Source organism: Cotesia glomerata, linkage group LG6 (genome assembly GCF_020080835.1).
Source record: "Cotesia glomerata isolate CgM1 linkage group LG6, MPM_Cglom_v2.3, whole genome shotgun sequence".
NCBI lineage: Eukaryota > Metazoa > Arthropoda > Insecta > Hymenoptera > Braconidae > Cotesia > Cotesia glomerata.
Genome location: NC_058163.1, coordinates 14,253,262 through 14,278,352, shown reverse-complemented (window position 1 = coordinate 14,278,352; position 25,091 = coordinate 14,253,262). Strand labels below are relative to the sequence as shown.

The 25,091-nt window shown below is 34.2% G+C and overlaps 1 protein-coding gene and 1 long non-coding RNA gene across 2 annotated transcripts; one reads left to right on the top strand and one right to left on the bottom strand.

Annotated features, from left to right (window-relative positions):
- Positions 1–3,574: 3,574 nt before the first annotated feature.
- LOC123268135 lies at positions 3,575–5,743 on the top strand. The gene is made up of 3 exons (XR_006510166.1): positions 3,575–3,795; positions 5,284–5,303; positions 5,673–5,743. It is a non-coding gene; the product is annotated as an uncharacterized LOC123268135 (long non-coding RNA).
- Positions 5,744–22,741: 16,998 nt separating this feature from the next.
- LOC123267974 lies at positions 22,742–23,320 on the bottom strand. The gene has a single exon (XM_044732858.1). It carries the CDS (start codon positions 23,318–23,320, stop codon positions 22,742–22,744), a length of 579 nt encoding a protein of 192 aa, XP_044588793.1.
- Positions 23,321–25,091: the final 1,771 nt, after the last annotated feature.

Sequence of the window (25,091 nt, the reverse complement as noted above, 5' to 3'; positions counted from 1 at the left end):
GCTTGACTGAGGTAAGAAAAATCTCAATACTTTTATGTTGCAATTATTTTTCTCTATAATTCTTATAAATTCACCAAGCAATTCAATTATCAGCTAAAAAATTTAATGAAAAATTTAAAATTGATACTCATTTTCCAAGTTGAGGTCAAAGATGATGCGTAATTTTGTTTAGACTAGACTAAAGTATGAAAGATCTCATAAGGGGAGGATACGATCTTGGGGAAACCGATTTTGATAATCTTTGACGTAGTGGTAGTACACTATGTGGGTATACTACCTCTGAAATACTAAAGTGCAATACTCAAAAATGGCTGAGAAAAACGCAGTTAAAGTTTACCCAGCACTATAATATATTAATAGGTAAATAATTGATACATTAAATTATTCTTTAATAAAAAATTTTTCAATTTTAAACTTCATTTCTATAAATTATCTGCGGTGGTACAAACAAATAATAAGTCGAAATTAAATGGAAAATTATACATTTTTTTAATTAATTAAAGCAATATTTTATAATTACGTATTATGAGATATTATTACATGATCCTGAGTGATACTTATGATAAAAACATTCAAAACAAAAAGTTTTTCTACACCAAGAACAACAAATAAATGCTGCTTTTTTACAATGACACGGTATTTTTAAACGGTCTAATGAGAAACACCCATCATTGACATTAGTAAAAAAATTTCTTGTGTCACAAAGCCCGCTGGCGAACCAGGCATATTCCATCATGTCTCAAAATATTGGCGCTGACAATTGGTGATGAATAATCGAATGAATTTTTATGCAATCCTCTCGGGAATGAATTTCATAATTCTTGTCTAGAAGTTCAGCGGTACTTTGCAATCGTTTGATAAAATTTTTCACTTGTCTATAGAAATAGACATCACATGGTTGAACTAACGGAGTACATTTTGGAGGTATAACTTTAAATGTGCATGTAGGCATTTTTTTATCATCCTGAAATATTTCATCATATAATTCTGGCTTCACTTGTCCTGTCCACGAGTCAATAATTAAAAGAAATTTATTTTTTTGAACATATGGCATTAAATATTTCTCTAGAAAATTTTTATAGAGAGTAGTTGTCAGTTTTCCTGATTTTGATGATGTGACAATAACATTTTTGTATTTTTTTAAATATTCTTCTACGTTTTTCTTTATTCTTGGCCCAAAATCACCTGTAGGCTCTTGCAAACAAATAAAAACATGTGGTAGTAATTTTCCAGATAATGTTATGCTATATTGTGCAGTATATGGGTGTGACACCTTGGTCATGTCTTGTACTTTTGCAAACACTGTTTTGCTTCCTTTTTCCGTCAGTGTCCTATTAAACATTGATTGGTATTGACATCCTGAAAATATGAATTTTAAAAAATCTAATGATTAACTTCGATTAAATTTAATAATGGAATAAAAAATAATTAGTTTACCGTTATAAAATTTATATACCTGTTTGATCTGTATTAATAACGAAGTCACTATCGAAGTTAGATATCAATTGTTTTGTTTGAATGCGAAACATTTCTGCAGAGGTGATAATTTCTGGCATGGTGTGAACTTCTTTGTCTGTTACAAATTTTGTAATTTTGCGTTGACGAATGTTGTGTCTTTGTTTAAATTTTTTTACCCATGGGTCGGACGCTGTAAATTGAAGATTAGGAAACTGGCTGGCTGCAGCTAAAGCCCATTGCTGCAAATTTCGTGTAGTCACTTGTTGATAATTTTGTCTTGCCTCGACGAAGCGGTCATACGTCCAAGAATCAATCACATGATATTTATCAAATTTAGTTCCACCATGTTCAACATCTTTTTCCCATACTTTCAAATGATCCATTCTCTTCAAATGACTACATCTATTTTTTTGTAATGTCTCTAGTTTCCATGAAGGGTGAGCTTTTGCTATGTTTAAAACTTTAATTTTATATTCCAGAGGAATATAATCCATCATTTTTTGTTTTTTTTTTTTTTTCATCTGGAACATAGTCATCAACTGAATTATCTTCTACTGCTTCAAAATTTCCGTCTGGGCATTCTTCTTGAGCATGAATCAATTCTTGATCGCTTACGAACTTCTTTTTATTTAACATATCTAACGTATTATCATATAATTCTCTACCAATCAACATAGCATCTTCAGATAGAGTGTCAGAAGATGTTTTTGCAATTAAATCACTTTCAAGAAGTAAACCTTCATAATACACTACTCCATCTTTTAGCCGTTGCTTCGATAAATCACTATGTAAGGATGTATCAGGAGTGTTTTCATCTCCATGAGAAGAACTGGCTTCGCTTGATGACATTTTATAAATTATAAAACAATTTTTAAAGTAAATTTCACTGCACAAATACGTCTGTTCGTGTCGAAATTCAGAAACTAACTGCTATAGTCAAGCTTCTGAAAAAGTGGTGGGACTAACATAGGTTCAAGGGCAACAACATGACTATTCTTCCGGTGGGCCAACAGAGCTCGAATCGATGTACAGTTTACAATAACTCGAGGACAAGAATTATTGTACCCTCATACCATATTCGACCCTTCTTATTGTCTGGCGCAGGTATATATTTTTCAGTTAAACTTATAATGAATATGAAAGTTATAAGAATTATTCATGAATTACAAATATCTCATGATATACACCGTAGATAATTTATAGAAATGAAGTTGAAAATAAAAAAATATTTTATTAAAAAATAATTTAATGTATCAATTATTCACCTATTAATATATTATAGTGCTGAGTAAACTTTGAGTGCGTTTTTCTCAGCCATTTTTGAGTATTGCACTTTAGTATTTCAGAGGTAGTATACCCACATGGTGTACTATCACTGCGTCAAAGATTATCCAAATCCGTTTCCCCAAGGTCGTATCCTCCCCTTGTCAGTACTTTTTTGTTGCATTAATTTTTTTCTATATTTCTTATTAATTCGCCAAGCAATTCAAAAGTCAGCTAAAAAACTTTACATTTTTTGTAATTTTCGACGTTCTGGTCAAAGATGACACGTAACTTTGTCTAGGCTTGACTGAGGTAAGAAAAATCTCAATACTTTTATGTTGCAATTATTATTCTCTATAATTCTTATAAATTCACCAAGCAATTCAATTGTCAGCTAAAAAATTTGATGAAAAATTTAAGGGAGTATTCTACTGTAGAATTTTGAAAAAATCGAAAATTTTTTTTTTCATGTTTTCAAAGTTTAGATATTCAAAAATATGTCATTGAAAGGATTTTTCAAAATTCCTATTATTTCATGAGTTATAGCCGTTTTAGTGACGTAGCATCAGTTCCGGTCCGACCGCTACAAGTTAACAAAAGACGGTAGGCGTTCCCGAGTTCCTATTTATGTCCCTTTCTATTGTATAGTATTCCTTTTAAATCTATATTTAATTAAAGGACATAGAAACTTGTTTTGTTGGAGTATTCTCCTTTTAGTTTCATTTTAAGTTAGTTTTGAGCTAACCTTCGTACTGAGTGGAAGTGCTGACAACGTGTTTAAAATTATTCAAGTGAAAATTATTTGGTAAATTGCGAATTGTGAATTTATTTACAGTATAATGGATGTAAAATCTTCAAAATTTAGTTCTGCACGGCCATGCAGATCAAAAAAGAGGAAATTTTCCGGTAATCAATTTACTGTAGAAGAAGAAACCAGTTTCACTAGTGCATCTGCAGCAAAATTAAAACATTCGCAGGATGAGGAAGTTATAGTCAATAACAATTACGGTTATTGTATTTTAGAATTTTTTTCTGTTTTTACCACGCTTTCGACGTTGATCCTGTGTTCAACATGTAAGAAAGAGATAAAATTTAGTCGTGCAGCTGCTCGTGGGTTAGGGTTTAAAATTGCTTTACAATGTGAGTGTGAGCAAGTACGATATATTCAATCATCGCCTTTTATAAATAAAGCATTCGAAGTAAATCGAAGAATTGTAGCAGCTATGAGATTGCTAGGAGTTGGAAGAGAAGGAATAAACATAATTTGTAGCATAATGGACATCTGTCAAGGCTTGACTATTCGTACATATTATAGTTGCCTTGACAATTTACACACGGCCGCTTCAGCAGTTTACGATCAAATTATTTCAAAAGCAGTAAGAGAAGAAAAGGAATTAATATTAGAGTCTGATCCTCAAGCTAATCCTAATCATTTGACTGTTTCCGGCGATGGCACGTGGAAAAAATGAGGCTTCAATTCTCTCTTTGGTGTTACTACGCTCGTCGGCAAGTACAGTAAAAAAGTTGTTGATACGATAGTCAAATCAAGTTTTTGTCAAAGGTGTAATGTATGGAAACACAAAAAAAATGATGACATCGAAGCTTATCTAGATTGGTATAAAGAGCATGAAGAAGTCTGCACTATAAATCATAAAGGAAGCGCCGGAAAAATGGAAGTTGACGCGGTTGTTGAAATGTTTGGGAGGTCGGAAACTAAGCATAATGCCAAATATATCCGATATATCGGAGATGGTGACTCAAAAACTTTCAAGGGCATTCTTGATATTAACCCCTACAATGATAACCCGGTAGTAGAAAAAAAGAAGTGTAATGGGCATGTTCAAAAACGTATGGTTTCACGGTTACGTAAAGCAAAGAAAGATAATAAAGGTATTGGTGACAAAGGCGCTGGTAAACTCACTGATAAGCTTATCAATGAATTGTCTTTATATTATGGTTTGGCAATTCGTCAAAATCCAGATTCTATTGAAGATATGAAGAGAGATGTGTGGGCAACCTACTTTCATAAAATTTCAACTAACGAAAATCCTCAGCACATGAATTGTTCATCTAGTTGATGCAAGTATTAGAAGGCAATAGAAGACGGCACTATTGACGAATTTGACCACAAAAATCCTCCTCTAAATGACAAAGTTTTAGAAGTAATAAAACCAATTTATGAAAGTTTATCAGCTGATTCTTTATTGGAACGATGTTTGGGTTCTGAAACCCAAAATAATAACGAATCTTTGAATTCGTTAATTTGGACTTTTGCTCCGAAGCACATTCACGCTGGACCGAAGACAATTAAAATTGCCACTTTCTTCGCAGTTAGTATTTTTAAAGAAGGTTTTATACCTATATTAAAAATCTTAGATGTTATGGGAATCACGATTGGATCAGAAGCTAATGCTTTTGCAGCGAGACGGGACGAAGTGCGTATCGAGCGCTCAAAACTCCGGACTTCAGAGGCGTCATAGGAGGGTAGAACTGCACGTCTTCACAAGAGAACATCGGAGAATGAGCATTTTGAAGTAAAAGAAGGATTCTTATATGGAGCAGGAATCGCCGATTAAAAATATGTAAGTATTCTGTACCATTCTACAAGTAAAATTGTCGAAAACTTGTCTCAAAACTTTGAACGCGTTTTTCTCGGAACTACTTTTTTTGAGCTGGCGGTAAGGATATCTCAAGTTCTAATAAACTGATTTACTCCAAATTTGAAGAGGATGTTCTCTATACGTCGCTTCATCTCGTGAACTCTGCCCAAAACTATAACTTCTCATTTAGTATTTTTAAAAAATTCGGAATTGTTAAAAAAATATGAAAAAAAAAATTTTTTTTTCAAACTGCCGCCATTTAAAAAAAAAATATTCTTTTTAACGTATCCAAAGGTTATACAATAGCGGCATCTATAATAATTAAGAATCCGTCTGTTTTTTATGTTTCAGATCACCAGGAGGGTTGGAATAATGCACGCCAGGACACCCTCTTTTTTTTTGACCCCCCCCCCCCCCACTTTCACTGCTCATAACTTTGTCAATTTTAATTTTTTTTTTTAATAATTTTTTTATGCAATAATAAAATATCAATAAACGAATGATAAAAAAATTGATTATAAAAATATTTTTTGTTTCCTTCGTACAGCGCTTCTAAAACTGAGCGAAATTCATGCCTCTATAGTAGAATACTCCCTTAAAATTGATACTCATTTTCAAAGTTCTGGTTAAAGATGACGCGTAATTTTCTCTAGGCTAGATTCAGGCATAAAACATGTCAGTAATTTATTGTTGCATTGATTTTTCACTATAATTCTTATTAATTAACCAAGTAATTTAATTGTCAGCTCGAAATTTGAGGAAAAATTTCAAATTTTTAGTAATTTTCCATGTTCTGGTCAAAGATGACCCGTAACTTTGTCTAGACTAGACTGAGGTAAGAAAAATCTCAATACTTTTATGTTGCTTTCATTTTTCTCTATAATTTTTATTAATTCGCCGAGCAATTCAATTGTCAGCTAAGAAATTTAATAAAAAATTTGAAAAATTTTACTCATTTCTTCAATTCTGGTCGAAGATGCCGCGTAACTTTGTCTAGTCTAGACTGAGGTAAGAACCATCTCAGTACTTTTTTGTTGCAATTATTTTCTTCTATAATTCTTATTAATTCACCAAGCAATCCAAATGTCAGCTAAACAATTTGATAAAAAATTTTAAATTTTACTCATTTCTTCAATTCAGGTCAAAAATGATGCGTAACTTAGTTTAGACTAGACTAGAGTATAAAACATCTCAGTACTACTTTGTTGCATTAATTTTTTTCTATAATTCTTATTAATTTTCCAAGCAATTCAATAGTCAGCTAAAAAATTTGAGAAAAAATTAGAAATTTTTTGTAATTTTCCACGTTCTGGTCAAAGAAGACGCGTAACTTTGTCTAGGCTAGACTGAGGTATGAAACATCTCAGTACTTGTTTGTTGCAATCATTTTTTACTATAATTATCATCGACCCATCGGGTAATTGAATTAAAAGCTTAAAGATTTGATAAAAAATTGAAAATTTTTAGTAATTTTCCTAGTTCTGATCATAGATGACGCGTAACTTTGTCTAGGCTGTACTGAGGTAAAAAACATCTCAGTACTTTCTTTTGCAATTATTTTTCTCTATAATTCTTATTGATACGCCAAGCAATTTAATTGTCAGCTAAAAAATTTGAGAGTAAATTTAAAATTTTCAGTAATTTTCCTCGTTCTGGTCAAAAATGCCGCGTAACTTTGTCTAGGCTAGACTGAGGTATGAAACATCTTAGTACTTTTTTGTTGCAATCATTTTTCACTATAATTATCATCGACCCATCGGGTAATTGAATTGAAAGCTTAAAGATTTGATAAAAAATTGAAAATTTTTAGTAATTTTCCTAGTTCTGATCAAAGATGACGCGTAACTTTGTCTAGGCTAGAATGAGGTATAAAACATCTCAGTACTTTTTTATTGCATTTATTTTTTGCTATAATTATAATTAATTCGCCGACCATTTCAATTGTCATCTAAAAAATTTGAGAAAAAATTTTAAATTTTTAGTAATTTTCCTAGTTCTGATCAAAGATGACGCGTAACTATGTCTAGGCTAGACTGAGGTATAAAACATCTCAGTACTTTTTTATTGCAATTATTTTTCTCCATAATTCTTATTAAATCACGAAGCAATTCAATTGTCAGCTAAAAATTTTGATGAAAAATTTAAAATTGATACTCATTTTCAAAGTTCTGATTAAAGATGACGCGTAACTTTGTCTAGGCTAGACTCAGGTATGAAACACTAAAGTACTGTTTTGTTGAGAAAATATTTCTTATAATTCTCATAAATCTGAGGTATGAAACATCTCAGTACTTTTTTGTTGCAATTATTATTCTCTATAATTCTTGTTAATTTGCCAAGCAATTCAATTGTCAGCTAAAAAACTTGGAAAATTTCACTCATTTCTTCAATTCCGATCAAAGATGACGCGTAACTTTGTCTAGGCTAGACTGAGTTATAAAACATCTCAGTACGTTTTTGTTGCAATCATTTTTTACTATAATTATCATCGCTCCATCGAGCAATTTAATTGGAAGCTTAAAGATTTGTTGAAAAATTGAAAATTTTTAGTAATTTTCCTAGTTCTGATTAAAGATGACGCGTAACTTTGTCTAGGGTAGACTCAGGTATCAAACACTTAAGTACTTTTTTGATGAAAAAATATTGCTTATAATTCTCATAAATCTGCGGGAAGTTTAATTGTCAGCAAAAAAATTTGATGAATAATTCAGAATTTTTCATAATTTTTTACGTTCTGGTCAAAAATGACGCGTAACTTTGTTAAGGCTTCACTGTGAAAAGAAAAACATGAACACTATTATGTTGCTTTCATCTTTTTCTATCTTTTATTACTTCGCCAAGCAATTCAATTTTCAGCTAAAAAATGTGAGAATAAATTAAAAATTTTTAGTAATTTTCCACGTTCTGGTCAAAGATGACACGTTTCTTTGTCTAGGCTTGACTGAGGTACGAAAAATCTTCATACTTTAATGTTGCGATTATTTTCCACTATAATTCTTATGAATTTGCCAAGCAATTTAATTGTCAGCTAAAAAGTTCAATAAATGATTTGAAAAATTTTACTCATTTCTTCGATTCTGGTCTAAGATTCCGCGTAACTTTGTCTAGGCTAAGAGAAGGTAAGAAACATTCCAATACTTTTTTGTTGTTTTTTTTTGTCGCTGAAATTCCATTAATCTATCGACTAATTTAATTGAAAGCTTAAAGATTTGATAAAAAATTGAAAATTTTTTGTAATTTTCCTGTTAAAATTTACAATTTTAACTGATGTATCCAATTCGAGTCACAGATGCTGCATAACTCTGTCTAAGCTAGACTGAGGTAAAGAACATTTCAGTATTTTCTTGTTCTGATTATATTCTTCTATAATTCTCATCAATTTGTGTACGAGTACCAGCGCGATCATAAGCACAATCACGAGCACGATTGCGAGTGCGATCACGCGCACGACCACCAGCGTGATCATGAGCACGATCACGAACGCGATCACGCGCACGACTGCCAGTGAGTTCACTAGCATGACCACCAGTGAGATCACTAGCACGATCACGAACGTGATCACGAACATGATCACGAGCACGATCATGAGTTTCATCGCGAGCGAGATTACGAGCACGATCACGAGCACGACTACGAGTTCCATCACAAGCGCGATCGCCAATAAGATCTCTAGCACGATCACGAGCGCGATCACGAGCGTGATTATGAGCACGACCGCCAGCGTGACCACGAGCACGACTGCGAGTGCGATCATGAGCACGATTACGAGCGCAACCACGAGCACGACTGCGAGTGCGATTACGCGCACGACTGCTAGTGTGATCACGAGTGCGATCACGAGTGCGATCACGAGCACGACTGTCAGCGAGATCACGAGCATGACCGCTAGCGCGATCATGAGCACGACCGCCAGCGTGATCACGAGCACGATCATGAGCACGAACGCCAGCACGATCACGAGCGCGATTGCCAGCGTGGTCATGAGCAAGATCTCCAGCGTAATCATGAGCACGATCACGAACGCGATCATGAGCATGATCACGAGCGCGATCACGAGCACTTTCACGAGCACGATCATGAGCACGATCACGAGTGCGATCATAATCGCGATCACGAGCGCAATCACGAGCATGGCCGAGAACGAGATCACGAGCATGACTGTGATCGAGATCACAAGCATACCTGCGAGCGAGATCACAAGCGACTTGTAAAGACCACTCTCAACCGTTGAAAATAGGACATCATCTTGGAGCACTGGAGCAATAATTCAAGCTATATTAAAGCCAATAGAAATTTCCTATCAAAAGAATTTTTCGTACTTAAAACAAGACAATAAAGTTTTTCAAAATTATTTCTATAATTCAATTTAATTAATTTTCTTGTATAAACAAGGTAAATAAGCGACATAAACATGACTAGTAACAACATACTATATTTACGTAGATGTAAGTCCGCATAATACACAATTATGATAATACATATGAAAATTCAAAAGCAAGTTATGCTTGATTATAATTTATTATCACAGTTTTTGCCAAATTTTTGACCAAAAACGCACTGCGATTCTTTTGGTCAATATTTTTCACAGATGAAAACGACCGCTCCACATCACAGGAAGTGATTGGTGCATACGCTTCTCAACGTTTTCTCTGGTCCATAATGCCGGTAACACAGCGTCTTCATCTCCTTCAAGCCGTTGAAAAATATCCATGAGTGTGCGTGAAAACCCCTTATTTTTTCGAAGAACTTTGATGAGCTTCTCTCGAATTATTTCTGGAATAGCCTTATCTTGAAGAAGCAGTCACAACAATGTTTAGAGACTCGTGTAACGCAAGTCCTCTTGTCTCCAAATTCTGAATAGAAGTTACTAATAACGCCGAATTTTCCATGAATAAATCTATAATTGCCTTCGAAGTCCAGGTTTTCGCTATAAAGATTGCGCGTGGCAGACTTTTCGAGCATCTGGAACCAAGGCTTCGATAACAGGTAAAATGTCATTAAAATGATCATTGTAGTATGACGCAGCTTTTAATCATTCTCCCCACCTCGTAACAATCGGTGGTTTCATCGACAATCAAATATATAAAATTTTCACCGATTTCTTCGCGAATTTTTGTTAACTTGACTTCGTGGATAACATCAAGATACGTTTTTCGTAACGTTGATGCATCTGGAATTTTTTTTCTTGTATAATTCCCTAAGAACTGACAAAAGGTGCGATTGTTTAATTTTTCAGGAGGAATATTAGCAGCAAGCAAAGCTTCCGCTAAATCATAATAAAATGTGCTAGTGCGCAGAGTACATGCATCTTCTGCATCTTGACTTGACACTGCAACAATTCCTTGAAGACCAGCATTGTACCGATGTCTAGCAGTTTTGATATGACGAGTTATATCTTTGGTTCTTATAGACCTTAGCGGCGTATCACAATGATTACATCTGACGTAGGTTTCATGAAGAGTAAACATTTTTTGGGGCAGATGCAAGGTAACAGCAATCCGTTCCCACTTCTCTGCCAAAGGTGGTATAATCTAACATTTAATAAAATAATTATTTTAATGAGTGTCACATAAAACAATTTTTTTGTTATAGAGCCACGAAGTAATGATCCTATGCAAAAAAAATTTTGTCGATTTCAATGTAATTCAAATTTTAAGTCATTTGCGAATTTTATTACCAATTAATCATGAACTTTAGAATGATTTATCATTAATTCCACATAGAGAAGAAAAAAATATTGCACCGCTTAAATATTTTTTTAATGTGTCACTGAATAAATTGAAAGTAAATGAAATGTTTTGTTTTATCATTTGTTGACCAATTTTATTTATTCATTAAAGAGGTTTTGTATGCCAATTTAGTCTTGTCAATCTAGTCATATTTTATTTAAATAATGTGAATGAGAAATTACCTTCAGATTACTAATGATAATGAGAAATTTTTTATTCAAAATACCTGAAAAAAATATGACTAGACAAAACTTAATTACCATGAAAACCTCAAAGAGCAAATGAAAATCTTTTATCATCGACAACTGTCAAAATCTGATGATTTGAACCAAAACTAAAAATAATTTCAATCTATCATTCAGCATACAGGACTCACTTATTTGAATCATTAGACCATGTTTAGAAAAACTTCGAATGATTGATTGAAAATTGATGCTGAATTTATTAGAAATCTAGGATCATTTAAAATATTTTATATCTTTTAAACTATGTTGCTTCGAACTTCGATTTAGATATTAGAGTAAAATATGTAAAAATCATGATTGCTAATATAAACATACCAATTAAAAGCTATATCACAAGGAAGTCACAAGATTGGTGATGATATGTCAATGATTGAACTAAAGCTAATTACAATAACTAACAATATAATGTGTAGTTAAGTTAATGTTAATGACAAAAACAAACGAAATGTTTTGCCGCCAAGGCAAAAGAGAGTTGGTCACCCCGACTCTCATAACTATACCTGTTTTGCCGCCAAGGCAAAAGAGAGTTGGTCACCCCGACTCTCATAACTATACCAAAAGCTTAACCATACTCGAGACTCAACAAGAGTCATTTCTATGACTGTTCTCCGCGAACATGTCCAATAACACGTTTTGTAATGGCTGCTGCACCTACACACCATGAGCTAGCGGGAAGAAGCCCGGCCGGTACGAAGCACGAGGCGCGAGACGCCATGTGCGAAGTTCAGTTGTGTTTGGGACCTGTAACCGACACAATATACCCGCTAGCCTCGCTAACGCTTAATTTCATTTTATTCTGTGTTTTTCATTGTGAACAATTACATAGTAATACATCCATTCTGATATTAAAGTAACTCATCTAGTTAATTAAAGTCGTATTCTTTATCGTGAAAATAATATAAATTCATCGTAATTAAATTTAAACACTTTTGATAGTTGTGACGCAGTACTTTGGTGTGGCGTCGTGGCCATTGTTTTAACTTACACGCCGGGTAATAAGACGCGTAATTTCATCACCTTTAAATATTAATTTAACTTCAAATTCTTCAGTAATGAATAATAATTAATTAGATTTCGAATAAATTTAGCTTCATAATACACAATTTAACTTATATTAAAAATATTGAACTTAGTGCTTCTCACGTTATAATCATCAAATATTGCAATTTATTTAAATTCTCGCGAATAATGCATAATTAATCAAAATGAATTAAAAATAGTTATAATCACGAAATAATTCAAATTGACTAATTAAAATCTATTTCATCTCAATTTAACTAATCAATTTATTGTTTCAAATCATAAATACGTTCGATCCTCTCGGATCAATTGAATCGATCTTTTCAGATCAAACGCACATTGATCTTCTCGGATCAAAATCTTCAGATCCTCTCGGATCATTAACAGGTACCGGTTGACCTCAACAACCTAATAGCGGCTGAGATCCTTTCTCACCCTTATTGTACACCTAGTGCAATTGTTTCACTTACATACACACACTTATTCATATCATACACGACTATATCTATCTTCGAGGAGTTTTTCTCTAGTAATTGCTAGAGTTTTCTCCCATTGGGGAATAAATTATTATAATTATTCACCCCAACACGGAGTGTTTTATTTTAAATTAAGAATTCCTGATCCTGGTTCCTGAATAGTTTAAGAAGAATAAATAATTACGGAAATTCTCCATCTTGGAGAGTTTGCGACAAAACACGAAATGAGGTGTGACGGTTAGAGATAATTAATATTATCCAAAGGAAAAAAAAATTGATGAGAATGATTTGATGCGCACTGATAAATAATTTATTTTGGAAAACATTCATGAAACTCACAGGAGTTCCTACGAGAAAAAAAATAAAAGTTATAAAAGTCTTTTAATTTTAATGTTATCGTAAATCTTGCGATAGCTTCAATTTTAAATGGAAATAGAACATTAGAATTTCATTCAGTCCTTCGTAATTATTTAAGTTTTTGACACGTATACTTGAAATTGAAGATATATATTTTGCAGCAAGAAGTTAAACACTCATTAAAAAATTAGGAAAACAGTTGACTCTGAAGGCCATCCCTGCAACTTCCCGCTACTTTCGTAATTAAGCGCTAAAAATTGCACTTATTACGTTTTTGAGCTCGAAGAGCTCAAAAATATAATTTTCGTGTAGTTTTAAGCTCTTCGAGCTCAAAAGTCTGATAGAAGTTTAATAAAACACTATTTTTTGAATTTTCAAACCGCAATAACTTTTGAATGAATGAACTGATTTTCACGCGGTTGGCGGCATTCGGCGCAACTTTTCAAATTCTATAATAAATCTTTAAACACAAATTGATAAGACCGGAAGTTTCAGTGTAATTCGAAAAAAAAACCCTTTTTTTCGATTTCTTTCGTCAACGATAACTCACGAACGAATCAACCGATTTTGACCAGATTGATGGCGATCGACGTGGTTTTTTGATGTTAAGAGCTAATCAGTTTTTGGAATTGATCGGTCAAGCCATTTGAAAGTTATTAAAAAAAAACCACATTTGGAAAAAATTTTTTTCGCAGTTTTTTTAAGATTTCTCAAAATCTATTAATCCGAATCAGTCCAACTTGTATTCAAAATCTAAGTTTAGTCAAACCCTTTCGAATGGCACCAACCGCGATCAAATCGGTCAAGCTGTTCGAAAGTTATGAGAGGTTTACATACATACACACACACACACACACACACACACACACACACACACACACACACACACACACACACACACACACACACACACACACACACACACACACCCATACATACAGATATACAGACACCATCGCGGGAATAGTCGGGGAAGCTTTCTAGGACCTCAAATCGTCGAAATCTGATGAAAACTCGATTTTCGAAAAACGGGGTAAAAACAATAACTTCCCGATTTTTGAAAATTTTCAATTTTCTTAGCGGGAAGTTAAAAAAGAGATTTAAAAATTTTAAGTTCACCCTGTAAAATGTATGTATTAGAAAAATCGAAAAAAATCAGACATATTCAAAACAAGTTTCGAATTTCCAGCTAACAATGAGACTGCTCCTCTAATGGATAAATATTTCAACGAAAAAAATACCGAGATGTTCCTTACTCAGTTGAGCCTAGATAAAGTAACCCGGCATCTTTGACCAGAATTGAATTAATCAGTAAAAATTGTGAATTTTTTATCAAATTTTTAAGTTTACAATTAAATTGCTGTGCAAATTATGGAGAATTATAGAGAAAAGCAATTGCAACAAAAAATTACATAGGTGTTTTTACCTCAGACAAACCTAGACAAAGTTACGCGGCAACTTTGATCAGAAATTGGAAAATTACTGAAAATTTTTAATTTTGTCTTAAATTTTTTAGCTGACAGTTAAATTGCTTGGCTAATTAAAGAGAATTATGAAGATAAATAATCGTCACAAAAAAGTACTAAGATGTTTCTTACCACAGTCTAGTCTAGACAAAGTTATTCAGCATATCTGGCCCGAATCGAGTAAATCAGTAAAAATTGTGAATTTTTTATCAAATTTTTTAGCTGACAACTAATTGCTCGGTGGATTAATGGAAATCATAGAGAAAAATAATCGGAAGAAAATGTACTGAGATATTTTTAACCTCAAGTAGCGTAGAAAAAGTTACACAGATCTCAGACCAAAATTAATATATATCAGTTAAAATTGTAAATTTTCCATCAAATTTTTTAGCTGATAATTGAATTACTCGGCGAATCAATAAGAATCATAGAGAAAAATAATTGCAACAAAAAAGGACTGATATGTTTCATGCCTGAGTCTAGCCTAACCAAAGCCTTTGTCAAGCCTGGACAAAGTTACGCGGCATCTTTAATCAGAACGAAGAAAAATTCTCAAATTTTAAATTTTTCATCGAATTTTTTAGTTGAAAATTTAATTGCTTGGCGAATTGATAAGAATTATAAAAAAAATAATTGCAACAAAAAAGTACTTAGATGTTTCATGCCTCATTCTAGCCTAGAGAAAATTACGCGCCATCTTTAACCAGAACTTTTAAAATGAGTAAAATTTTTCAAATTTTTTATCAAATTTTTTAGCTGACAATTGAATTGCTTGGAAAATTAATAAAAATTATAGAATATGATTCTTATATGAAAGAATCATAAAAGTATTGAGATTTGTCTTACCTCAGTCTATTCTAGACAAAGTTACGCGTCATCTTTGACCAGAACGTGGAAAATTACTAAAAATTTAAAATTTTTCATCAAATTTCCTAGCTGACAATTAAATTACTTCGTTAATTAATGAGGATTATAATGAAAAATAAATGCAACAAAAAATTACTGACATGTTTTATGCCTGAGTCTAGTCTAGAGAAAATTACGCGTCATCTTTGACCATAACTTTGAAAATGAGTATCAATTTTAAATTTTTCATCAAATTTCTTAGCTGATAATTGAATTGCTTGGTGAATTTATAAGAATTATAGAAAAAAATAATTGCAACAGAAAAGTACGTAGATGGTTCTTACCTTAGTCTAGCGTAGACAATGCTACGTAGCATCATTGATCAGATCTAGGAAAATTACTAAATATTTTTAATTTTTTATCAAATCTTTAAGCTCCCAATAAAATTGCTCGATGAATTAATAATAAATATAGTTAAAATTAAAAGCAACAAAAAAGTATTGGGATGTTTCTTACCTTCGTCTAGTCTAGACAAAGTTACGCGGCATCTTTGACCAGAATTGAATAAATTAGTAAAATTTTTCAAATTTTTTATCAAATTTATTAACTGATAATTGAATTGCTTTGCGAATTAATATGCATTATAGAGAAAAATAATTGCAACAAAAAAGTATTGAGATGTTTCTTACCTCAGTCTAGTCTAGACAAAGTTACGTAGCATCTTTGATCATAATTCGGAAAATTACTAAAAATTTAAAATTTTTCATCAAATTTCTTAGCTGACAATTAAATTGCTCGATGGATCAACAATAATTATAGCGAAAAATAATTGCAAAAAAAAAGAACTGTGATATTTCATAACTGAATCTAGCCTAGACAAAGTTACGCATCATCTTTGACCAGGACTTTGACAATGAGTATTTATTTTAAATATTTCTTTATATTATTTAGCTGACAATTGAATTCCTTGGCAAATCAATAAGAATTATATAAAAAAGTTTTTGCAACAAAAAAGTATTAAAATGGTTTTCACCTTAGTCTAGTCTAGACAAAGTTACGCGTCTTCTTCGATTAGAACTAGGAAAATTACTAAAAATTCTTAATTTTTTATCAAATCTTTATGCTTTCAATGAAATTGCTAGATGGATCGATGATAATTATAGTAAAAATGATTGCAACGAAAAAGTACTGAAATGTTTCATGCCTAAGTCAAGCCTAGAGAATATTACGCATCATCTTTGACCAGATCTTTGAAAATGAGTATCAATTTTGATTTTTCATCAAATTTTTGACGATTGAATTGCTTGGTAAATTTATAAGAATTATAGATAATAATAATTGCAACATAGTAATATTAAGATTTTTCTTACCTCAGTCAAGCCTAGAGAAAATTACGCGCCATCTTTAACCAGAACTTTTAAAATGAGTAAAATTTTTCAAATTTTTTATCAAATTTTTTAGCTGACAATTGAATTGCTTGGAAAATTAATAAAAATTATAGAGAAAATGAAAGCAACATAAAAGTATTGAGATTTTCTTACCTCAGTCTATTCTAGACAAAGTTACGCGTCATCTTTGACCAGAACGTGGAAAATTACTAAAAATTTAAAATTTTTCATCAAATTTCCTAGCTGACAATTAAATTACTTCGTTAATTAATGAGGATTATAATGAAAAATAAATGCAACAAAAAATTACTGACATGTTTTATGCCTGAGTCTAGTCTAGAGAAAATTACGCGTCATCTTTGACCATAACTTTGAAAATGAGTATCAATTTTAAATTTTTCATCAAATTTCTTAGCTGATAATTGAATTGCTTGGTGAATTTATAAGAATTATAGAAAAAAATAATTGCAACAGAAAAGTACGTAGATGGTTCTTACCTTAGTCTAGCGTAGACAATGCTACGTAGCATCATTGATCAGATCTAGGAAAATTACTAAATATTTTTAATTTTTTATCAAATCTTTAAGCTCCCAATAAAATTGCTCGATGAATTAATAATAAATATAGTTAAAATTAAAAGCAACAAAAAAGTATTGGGATGTTTCTTACCTTCGTCTAGTCTAGACAAAGTTACGCGGCATCTTTGACCAGAATTGAATAAATTAGTAAAATTTTTCAAATTTTTTATCAAATTTATTAACTGATAATTGAATTGCTTTGCGAATTAATATGCATTATAGAGAAAAATAATTGCAACAAAAAAGTATTGAGATGTTTCTTACCTCAGTCTAGTCTAGACAAAGTTACGTAGCATCTTTGATCATAATTCGGAAAATTACTAAAAATTTAAAATTTTTCATCAAATTTCTTAGCTGACAATTAAATTGCTCGATGGATCAACAATAATTATAGCGAAAAATAATTGCAAAAAAAAAGAACTGTGATATTTCATAACTGAATCTAGCCTAGACAAAGTTACGCATCATCTTTGACCAGGACTTTGACAATGAGTATTTATTTTAAATATTTCTTTATATTATTTAGCTGACAATTGAATTCCTTGGCAAATCAATAAGAATTATATAAAAAAGTTTTTGCAACAAAAAAGTATTAAAATGGTTTTCACCTTAGTCTAGTCTAGACAAAGTTACGCGTCTTCTTCGATTAGAACTAGGAAAATTACTAAAAATTCTTAATTTTTTATCAAATCTTTATGCTTTCAATGAAATTGCTAGATGGATCGATGATAATTATAGTAAAAAATGATTGCAACGAAAAAGTACTGAAATGTTTCATGCCTAAGTCAAGCCTAGAGAATATTACGCATCATCTTTGACCAGATCTTTGAAAATGAGTATCAATTTTTGATTTTTCATCAAATTTTTGACGATTGAATTGCTTGGTAAATTTATAAGAATTATAGATAATAATAATTGCAACATAGTAATATTAAGATTTTTCTTACCTCAGTCAAGCCTAGATAAAGTTACGCGTTATCTTTGATCAGAACGTGGAAAATTACTAAAAATTTTTAATTTATTCTCAAATTTTTTAGCTGACAATTAAATTGCTTGGCAAATCAATAAAAATTATAGAGAAAAATAATTGCAACAAAAAAGTACTAAGATGTTTTATACCTGAGTCTAGCCTAGACAAAGTTACGCGTCATCTTTGATCAGAACTAGGAAAATTACTAAAAATTTTTAATTTTTAACTTTCCGCTAAGAAAATCGAAGATTTTCAAAAATCGGGAAGTTATTGTTTTCACCCCGTTTTACGAAAATCGAGTTTTCATCGAATCTCGATGTCGACGTTTCGAGGTCCTAGGAAGCTTCCCTGACTATTCCTGCAATGGTGTCTGTATGTATGTATGTATGTAGGTGTGTGTGTGTGTGGATGTATTTAAACCTTGTATAACTTTAGAACGATTTGGACCAATAGATTTTGAGAAATCGCAAAAAATCTACAACGGCTTTACCGATCAATTTGAAAAACTAATCAGCTCTTAACATTAAAAAACCACGTTGATCGCCGTCAGTCTAGTCAAAATTGTTTGATTCTTTCGTAAGTTATCGTTGACGAAAGAAAACCGAAAAACGCGTTTTTTCGGAATTACTCTGGAATTTTTTACTCTGTCCATATAAACGAAGATTTTTTTATGAAGCTTAAAAAACTGCGTCGAATGCCTTCAACCGCGTGAAAATCGGTTCATTCATTCAAAAGTTATCGCGATTTGAAAATTAAAAAAATAGTGTTTTATCAAACTTCCATCAAACTTTTGAGCTCGAAGAGCTCAAAAGGATACAAAAGCTATTTTTTTGAGCTCGGAGAGCTTAAAATAATACATAAATTGTATTTATGAGCTCGAAGAGCTCGAAAACGTCATAAATGCAATTTCAAGTGTTTAGGTATAGAATTTGCAGGAAGTTGCAGGGATAGCCTTCAGGATCAACCGTTTTCCTAATTTTTTATCAAATTTTAAAGCTTCCAATTCAATTGCTCGATGGATCGATGATAATCATAGTAAAAAATGATTGCAACAAAAAAGTATAAAGATGTTTCTTACCTCAGTCTAGTCTAGACAAAGTTACGCGTCTTCTTTGACCAGAACGTCGAAAATTACAAAAAGTTTTTGATTTTTTCTTAAATTTTTTAGCTTACTATTGAATTGCTTGGCGAATTAATAAGAATTATAGAAAAAAATTAATGCAACAAAGTAGTACTGAGATGTTTCATACCTTAGTCTAGTCAAGTCTAGTCTAAACTAAGTTACGCATCATTTTTTACCTGAACTTTGAAAATGAGTATGCAGTGTCCATTGCTTCTTCCGTCTCAACTTCAGTTTGAATGCGTCGTCGAGATGACTGCCATTCCTCGTCCAGATTCTTGAATCTTCCAAGAGCATTGACTACACTGGTTGTCTTGGTCTTTATCTCCTTGTGGATATTGACCTTAGTTTGGACAAACTCTTGCAGCTCAATGGTCAGATTTTCGAGGCGCTCCAGCGCTTGCGTTCTCTTCATTTCAGCGCTTGCTTCAATCGCTGCTTATTGGGCATGAAGCCTGTTTTCACTCTTGTTTGTTTCCTGTAAATTACTCATACTTTTTGATTCACCAGCGCATCGTACGGAGTGGAGCGGGTTGTCATAACTAGGAACGGGTGTACCCTCAGAGATAGTACTCCTATCCCAGTTCCCTGAGGCCTAGCCGACACTTAGCCAGTCCCGGAATACACGGACGGACTAGACTCGCTCGGGGCGGTGGAGATTCCGATCTCTAACACTCACTGCGTACTTCCTGATCAAGGCCCGAAGTGGCTGGCTCCTGATCCGCTACTGCAACTTACACCTCGGCAGAGCAAGCTCACATCAGCCGTAGCCTGCATCGTCGGAAATAATCGACACGGGTTCCGGACACTCCCAGTGAGTTACAGCATGGAACGATCGTCTTGCTAGGTCAGTTAGTGTGACCAACCTATTAAAGGGGAGGGGGGTTTGTCCACGGGAGCGTATTTTATTTGGCTCCTACCCTCTGTATCTTATCATCTAAGAGACCTAGTGTCATCCAAGGACAGCGAACGTTCTCCCATCCGCTACGGGGAGACGCGCCTGGTAGCAGTTTGTCCTCTGCCGCAGGTGTGTGTGTGTGTGTGTGTGTGTGTGTGTGTGTGTGTGTGTGTGTGTGTGTGTGTGTGTGTGTGTGTGTGTGTGTGTGTGTGTGTGTGTGTGTGTGTGTGATCATGGCGGATCTGCGAGTATAAAAACCCTAGCCGCGGAAGCTAGGGCGGAACTCATCGGGAAGTCGGTAATCAGTGTAATGGTCCGTGATATTTTTCTTACTTTAAATATTTATTTAATTGAATTTACCGAGTGCCCAAATTCAATAGACAAGCCATCGGCTTTAATAGAATAAATATTATTAATAAGAGAGTAATAAATCAATTTAATTGTATAAAGACAAAAACGGTTAATTATTCTTATGTTCTATATTATATTGGTTGACAAGTTGTCGGCTTAAGTAATCAATTCACGTTCAAAAATAGTTATTCAAACAATTCTTCGGATCGAGAAAATAATTTAAACAAAAGATATTTCAATTCTCGAATAAATAACTCTAGAACAGCTGCGTGCGGTTATGTGTTAGTTGAAATTAAAAAATCATTATGGTTTGACAATCGCCTAAGAAACATTTATCAGAGAAAAGATCTCAAAACCCAAAAATACTTACGTGAGTGTACGTCACGGTATCTCATGTACCCTAAATAAACAATCACTAAACTGGGAATAAGAACAAAAAAAAGCACAAGACTAAAAATATTCGGCACAGCGTTCGTTATCATTAGAACCACGAATGTTTTATTCGGAAACGGCAAGTTTCACTATCGGAATAGAAAGGTCCCACGATAAGAATTTATTCGTGGAGATAAGCAGGGAAATAAGCCGCTACAATACATATCGGTACCACTCGCGAGAAGCCTCAGCTAAGCAAATAATGCACTGATTCACGGGCATAAAACCATAGTGATTTAAAATATATACAAACGAATTCAAACTAGTTGCGATCGGCATCCGGATAATAGAAAGAAAACTCATAAACGCATTAGAGTACCATGGTCTGCTATCTTTTTCATTCATTTACCGTAACTCCCAAGGCATTGAACATCATAAGTTGTTCTTCCTCGTCGAAGCCATTAATATTGTAAGGTCAAGTGACCAGTAGAGATTTCAATTAACATAAGTTACCAACCAGTCAACCAGTCAGTGATTGTTACTAAATTTTAACTCTTTTATTTTAATAAAATCGCAATTCACCCAATAATTGTAAGTTGATTCATTTGTAACGAAACCCTGATCACCTATTACGATAGTTCACTTTAATTACTCACCAGTAGTTGCCTTTCGACCAGTAGCCCCACAATACTCGGCACCAGGTACCCGGACAAGGGCTCAACGACACACAAGTTCGACCTTCAAGCAGGTATTAGTGTTCCTCTTTCTGCGTCGATTTTATCTTAACCTCGTTTATGATTTTATTCGCTCGTGCCCTGACCTACCCCAAGGAGAATACGACAATTATGTCGAATCCCCTAAAAATTACTCTAATTTCGTGATTTCTTGTGTCGCGTCGAATCCCGCGTGCAGTTACCTATAGGTGCGGTTCCCGCCTCCCGAGACACATAATCTTCGGTGATTAGTCTCAAATTTATGGAACTGTTCGAATTAATTGTGTTATCGTCGCCCGGACGTAACACTATCATTACCCCTAGATAGCGCAGGATCCTTGTTGACGTCAGTGTTGTTCCTCCCATGTCTACAGCGAATGGTTTTGGAAACCATTTTTGACGTGTCAAAACGACCATCTTGGTTTTTTGTTTAGCAAGTTTCAGGTGGTGTTTATCAAGCCAAGTCTCGGCGGCGTCAATGGTTTCCTGAACTTCTTCTACGTAGTTCAGCTTCTTTTACGCTGTCTACTATTATCGTAGCTGCAACGTCATCTGTAAAGCCCTTTAGTTCTTCTTACTCTGGCAACGGGATTTCAAGAAGCTCGTCGTAGTCCGCGTTCCATAGATCGAGCCTCATTATTGAGCCTTGCGGCACGCCAACCGTTATGGCTTATTCTTGTGGGCCTTCAGTAGTTTTCACTAGGAGCTTTCTTGCGTCAAGATAGTTGTCGACTAGTGCCAGATTCACTGGCTCCACGTCAAACTTGTGCTCCAGAGCGTCTCAAATGTCTCCCCAATTCGCGCAGTTAAATGCGTTTTTGACGTCTAGCGTGAGGAGAAGACATACTTTCCGAGCTTTGAGGCTACATGACCATGCTTGTGTTGCTGTATTCATGACTTTCTCGATCGCTCCGACTGTCGGTCGATGCGGAATGCCTTGCAAGCTCCAGTGCCAGAAATTACGCATAGGCTATCCTGGGCATCTTTGTCTGGAGTACAAAGGAAGCATTTTGGCTTCTCCGTGCAGCTTACGGATTTGTGGTTTTCTCCGCCACATTTGTAGCAACACCTGCTTCTATCTGGTCCCGCACACTGCCGTATTTGGTGTCCAAACCCAAGACACTTGAAGTAGCAGGTTACTTTTGTAACTGGGCGTATACGGCAGTTGACCCAGCTGATCTTTATACAAGCCTTGTAAAGGGCCTTGATCGCGCTGGCCTCGTTTATCTCGCAGAAAACTGCTCGATTGCCTCGTGATGTGGGGTTTGTCAGATTTATCCGTTTGATCTCCAGACTGTCAGCGAATTCACGTTTAAGTACTTCGCGGACGTCGCCCTCAGTGGAGATTTCATCTAAGTCGAGGATATCGATCGTTGTTATTGGTGATAGCGTAATGACCTTACCAATATTAGCAGTAGCTGAATTTATCGCTTCTGTAAAAATACTGCTATCTTTGGTCTTTCGAGCCATTTCGAGGAGAACACCTCCTTGCTTTGTCTGTTTTATAGACTTTAAGTCTACGCTCGTCTTGACAGGGTTTACCTTGGCTTTGATTTCCTATAGGAGATCGGCATATGTTCGGCCTTCTACTGGTTGGACCAGAACAGCCTTTGTTTTTGTCTTCCTCCTCCTCGGTTTTTTAGAGCCGCCTTCACTTGGTTGTCTTTGAGCTTTAGTAGGGGGACCCACTGTTTCGTGTTCTTCTTCCTTTTTCTTTTTTTGCCAAGTCGATTTCATCCGGGTATCCTCTCGGGCAGTCTTTTTCTGTGCTGGATTGTCACTTGCTGAGGAAAGGCTAGGCGTAGAAAGCTGCCTCTTCTTGTTGTTGTCCTTTCTTTTCTGTGGCAGTTTCTCAGAAGTGACCAAAAGTGGCTGTGGTTTTGTAGTCATCGACAAAGATGTTTAGGTGGTTGTCGCTGACGTCGTTGGTGATTTTTTGGTCAGCCTATATGCCGTACCAATAGACGTAACCAATTTTCTGATCACATGATGGAGATTCTTCTTGTCTTTTATGAAATCGGCTAACTCTTCGATCTTGCTACTGAGCCTCTCCATTGGCGACTGTTGGCCGGTGGCGGTCGGTGCAGAGTTAATCCTTCCTTGGTAGGTTTTAATAGTCACGGGAGCAAAAGGTCCTCCACTTGTTGGAGGAACTTTCATTGGCTGTCAATCTTCTGCCATCGGGACTGTTTTCGTACTCCCTGTAGCATTTCCAGACAGCAGAGCCATGAGGTCCACCCCGCTGTCGTAACGGTGGCTTGATAACGATAAGTTCAAGCCCGTTTGCACGCCTTCCCTCACCGGCACTGAAGTATCCAACCCCTGTACTGTAGAAAATGTTTGAACGTTCTGTGACATTTTCATATTGTTGTTTGTGTTGTTCATTTGGCACTACTCAGAGACCACGTGTAGGGTGTGAAAGCAGAACCTACGGATGCGAACAGAGCTACCCTCCGTGTGTGGGTTTTTTTTTTTTTTTTTTTTTTTTTTTATAGAGGAGGTAAAATACGTTTACGTATGCCAGGACTTGGTGTTGTTGCCAGGACTAGGTGTTGGTGCCTGGGTATGTCGGACTCAAAAGACAATATTATTTTGCAACAATACCGACTAAACATCCTCCTTTCTCGTTTCCCTATATATGTTACAGGGAAGACTGGATCAGGACCGCGTTAGCATTACTTTAATCCAGTCCATGTTGTGCCTCACGACACCTACTTCTTGTTATTACTGGTTTCTAATCCCTTTCTGCGATTTTTTCTTTCAAGAGACGCTGCGCGTAGGCTACTACAGCTGTCCAGTTTTCTTCTTTTAGTAGATTTCATAGAAATCTAAATATTGTATTAGTTCTCATGACGCAACTTTTGGAAAATTTTGCTATTTCCTCACTCAGCTCGTCGAACTGATTCAGAAAATACATATGGTTCAAAAGTTTATATATGTATGTATATATATACATATATATATATATATATATATATATATATATATATATATATATATATATATATATATATATATATATATACTAGCTGTTACTCGCCCGCTCCGCTGGGCTTTTCATAGAATTGTATTTTTAGAGATCTAGACTTGAAATTTAATGGGAGTATTGTTTAAATTTGTACAGATTTCAAATTTTATCAGATTGGCCCGTTCCTTTTATCCCTGTGATTATTCTAGCTAATATTCATTGTAAATTTTAATGTGCAATCACTATGACAATTCAGTGGTTTTTTTCCAAAAA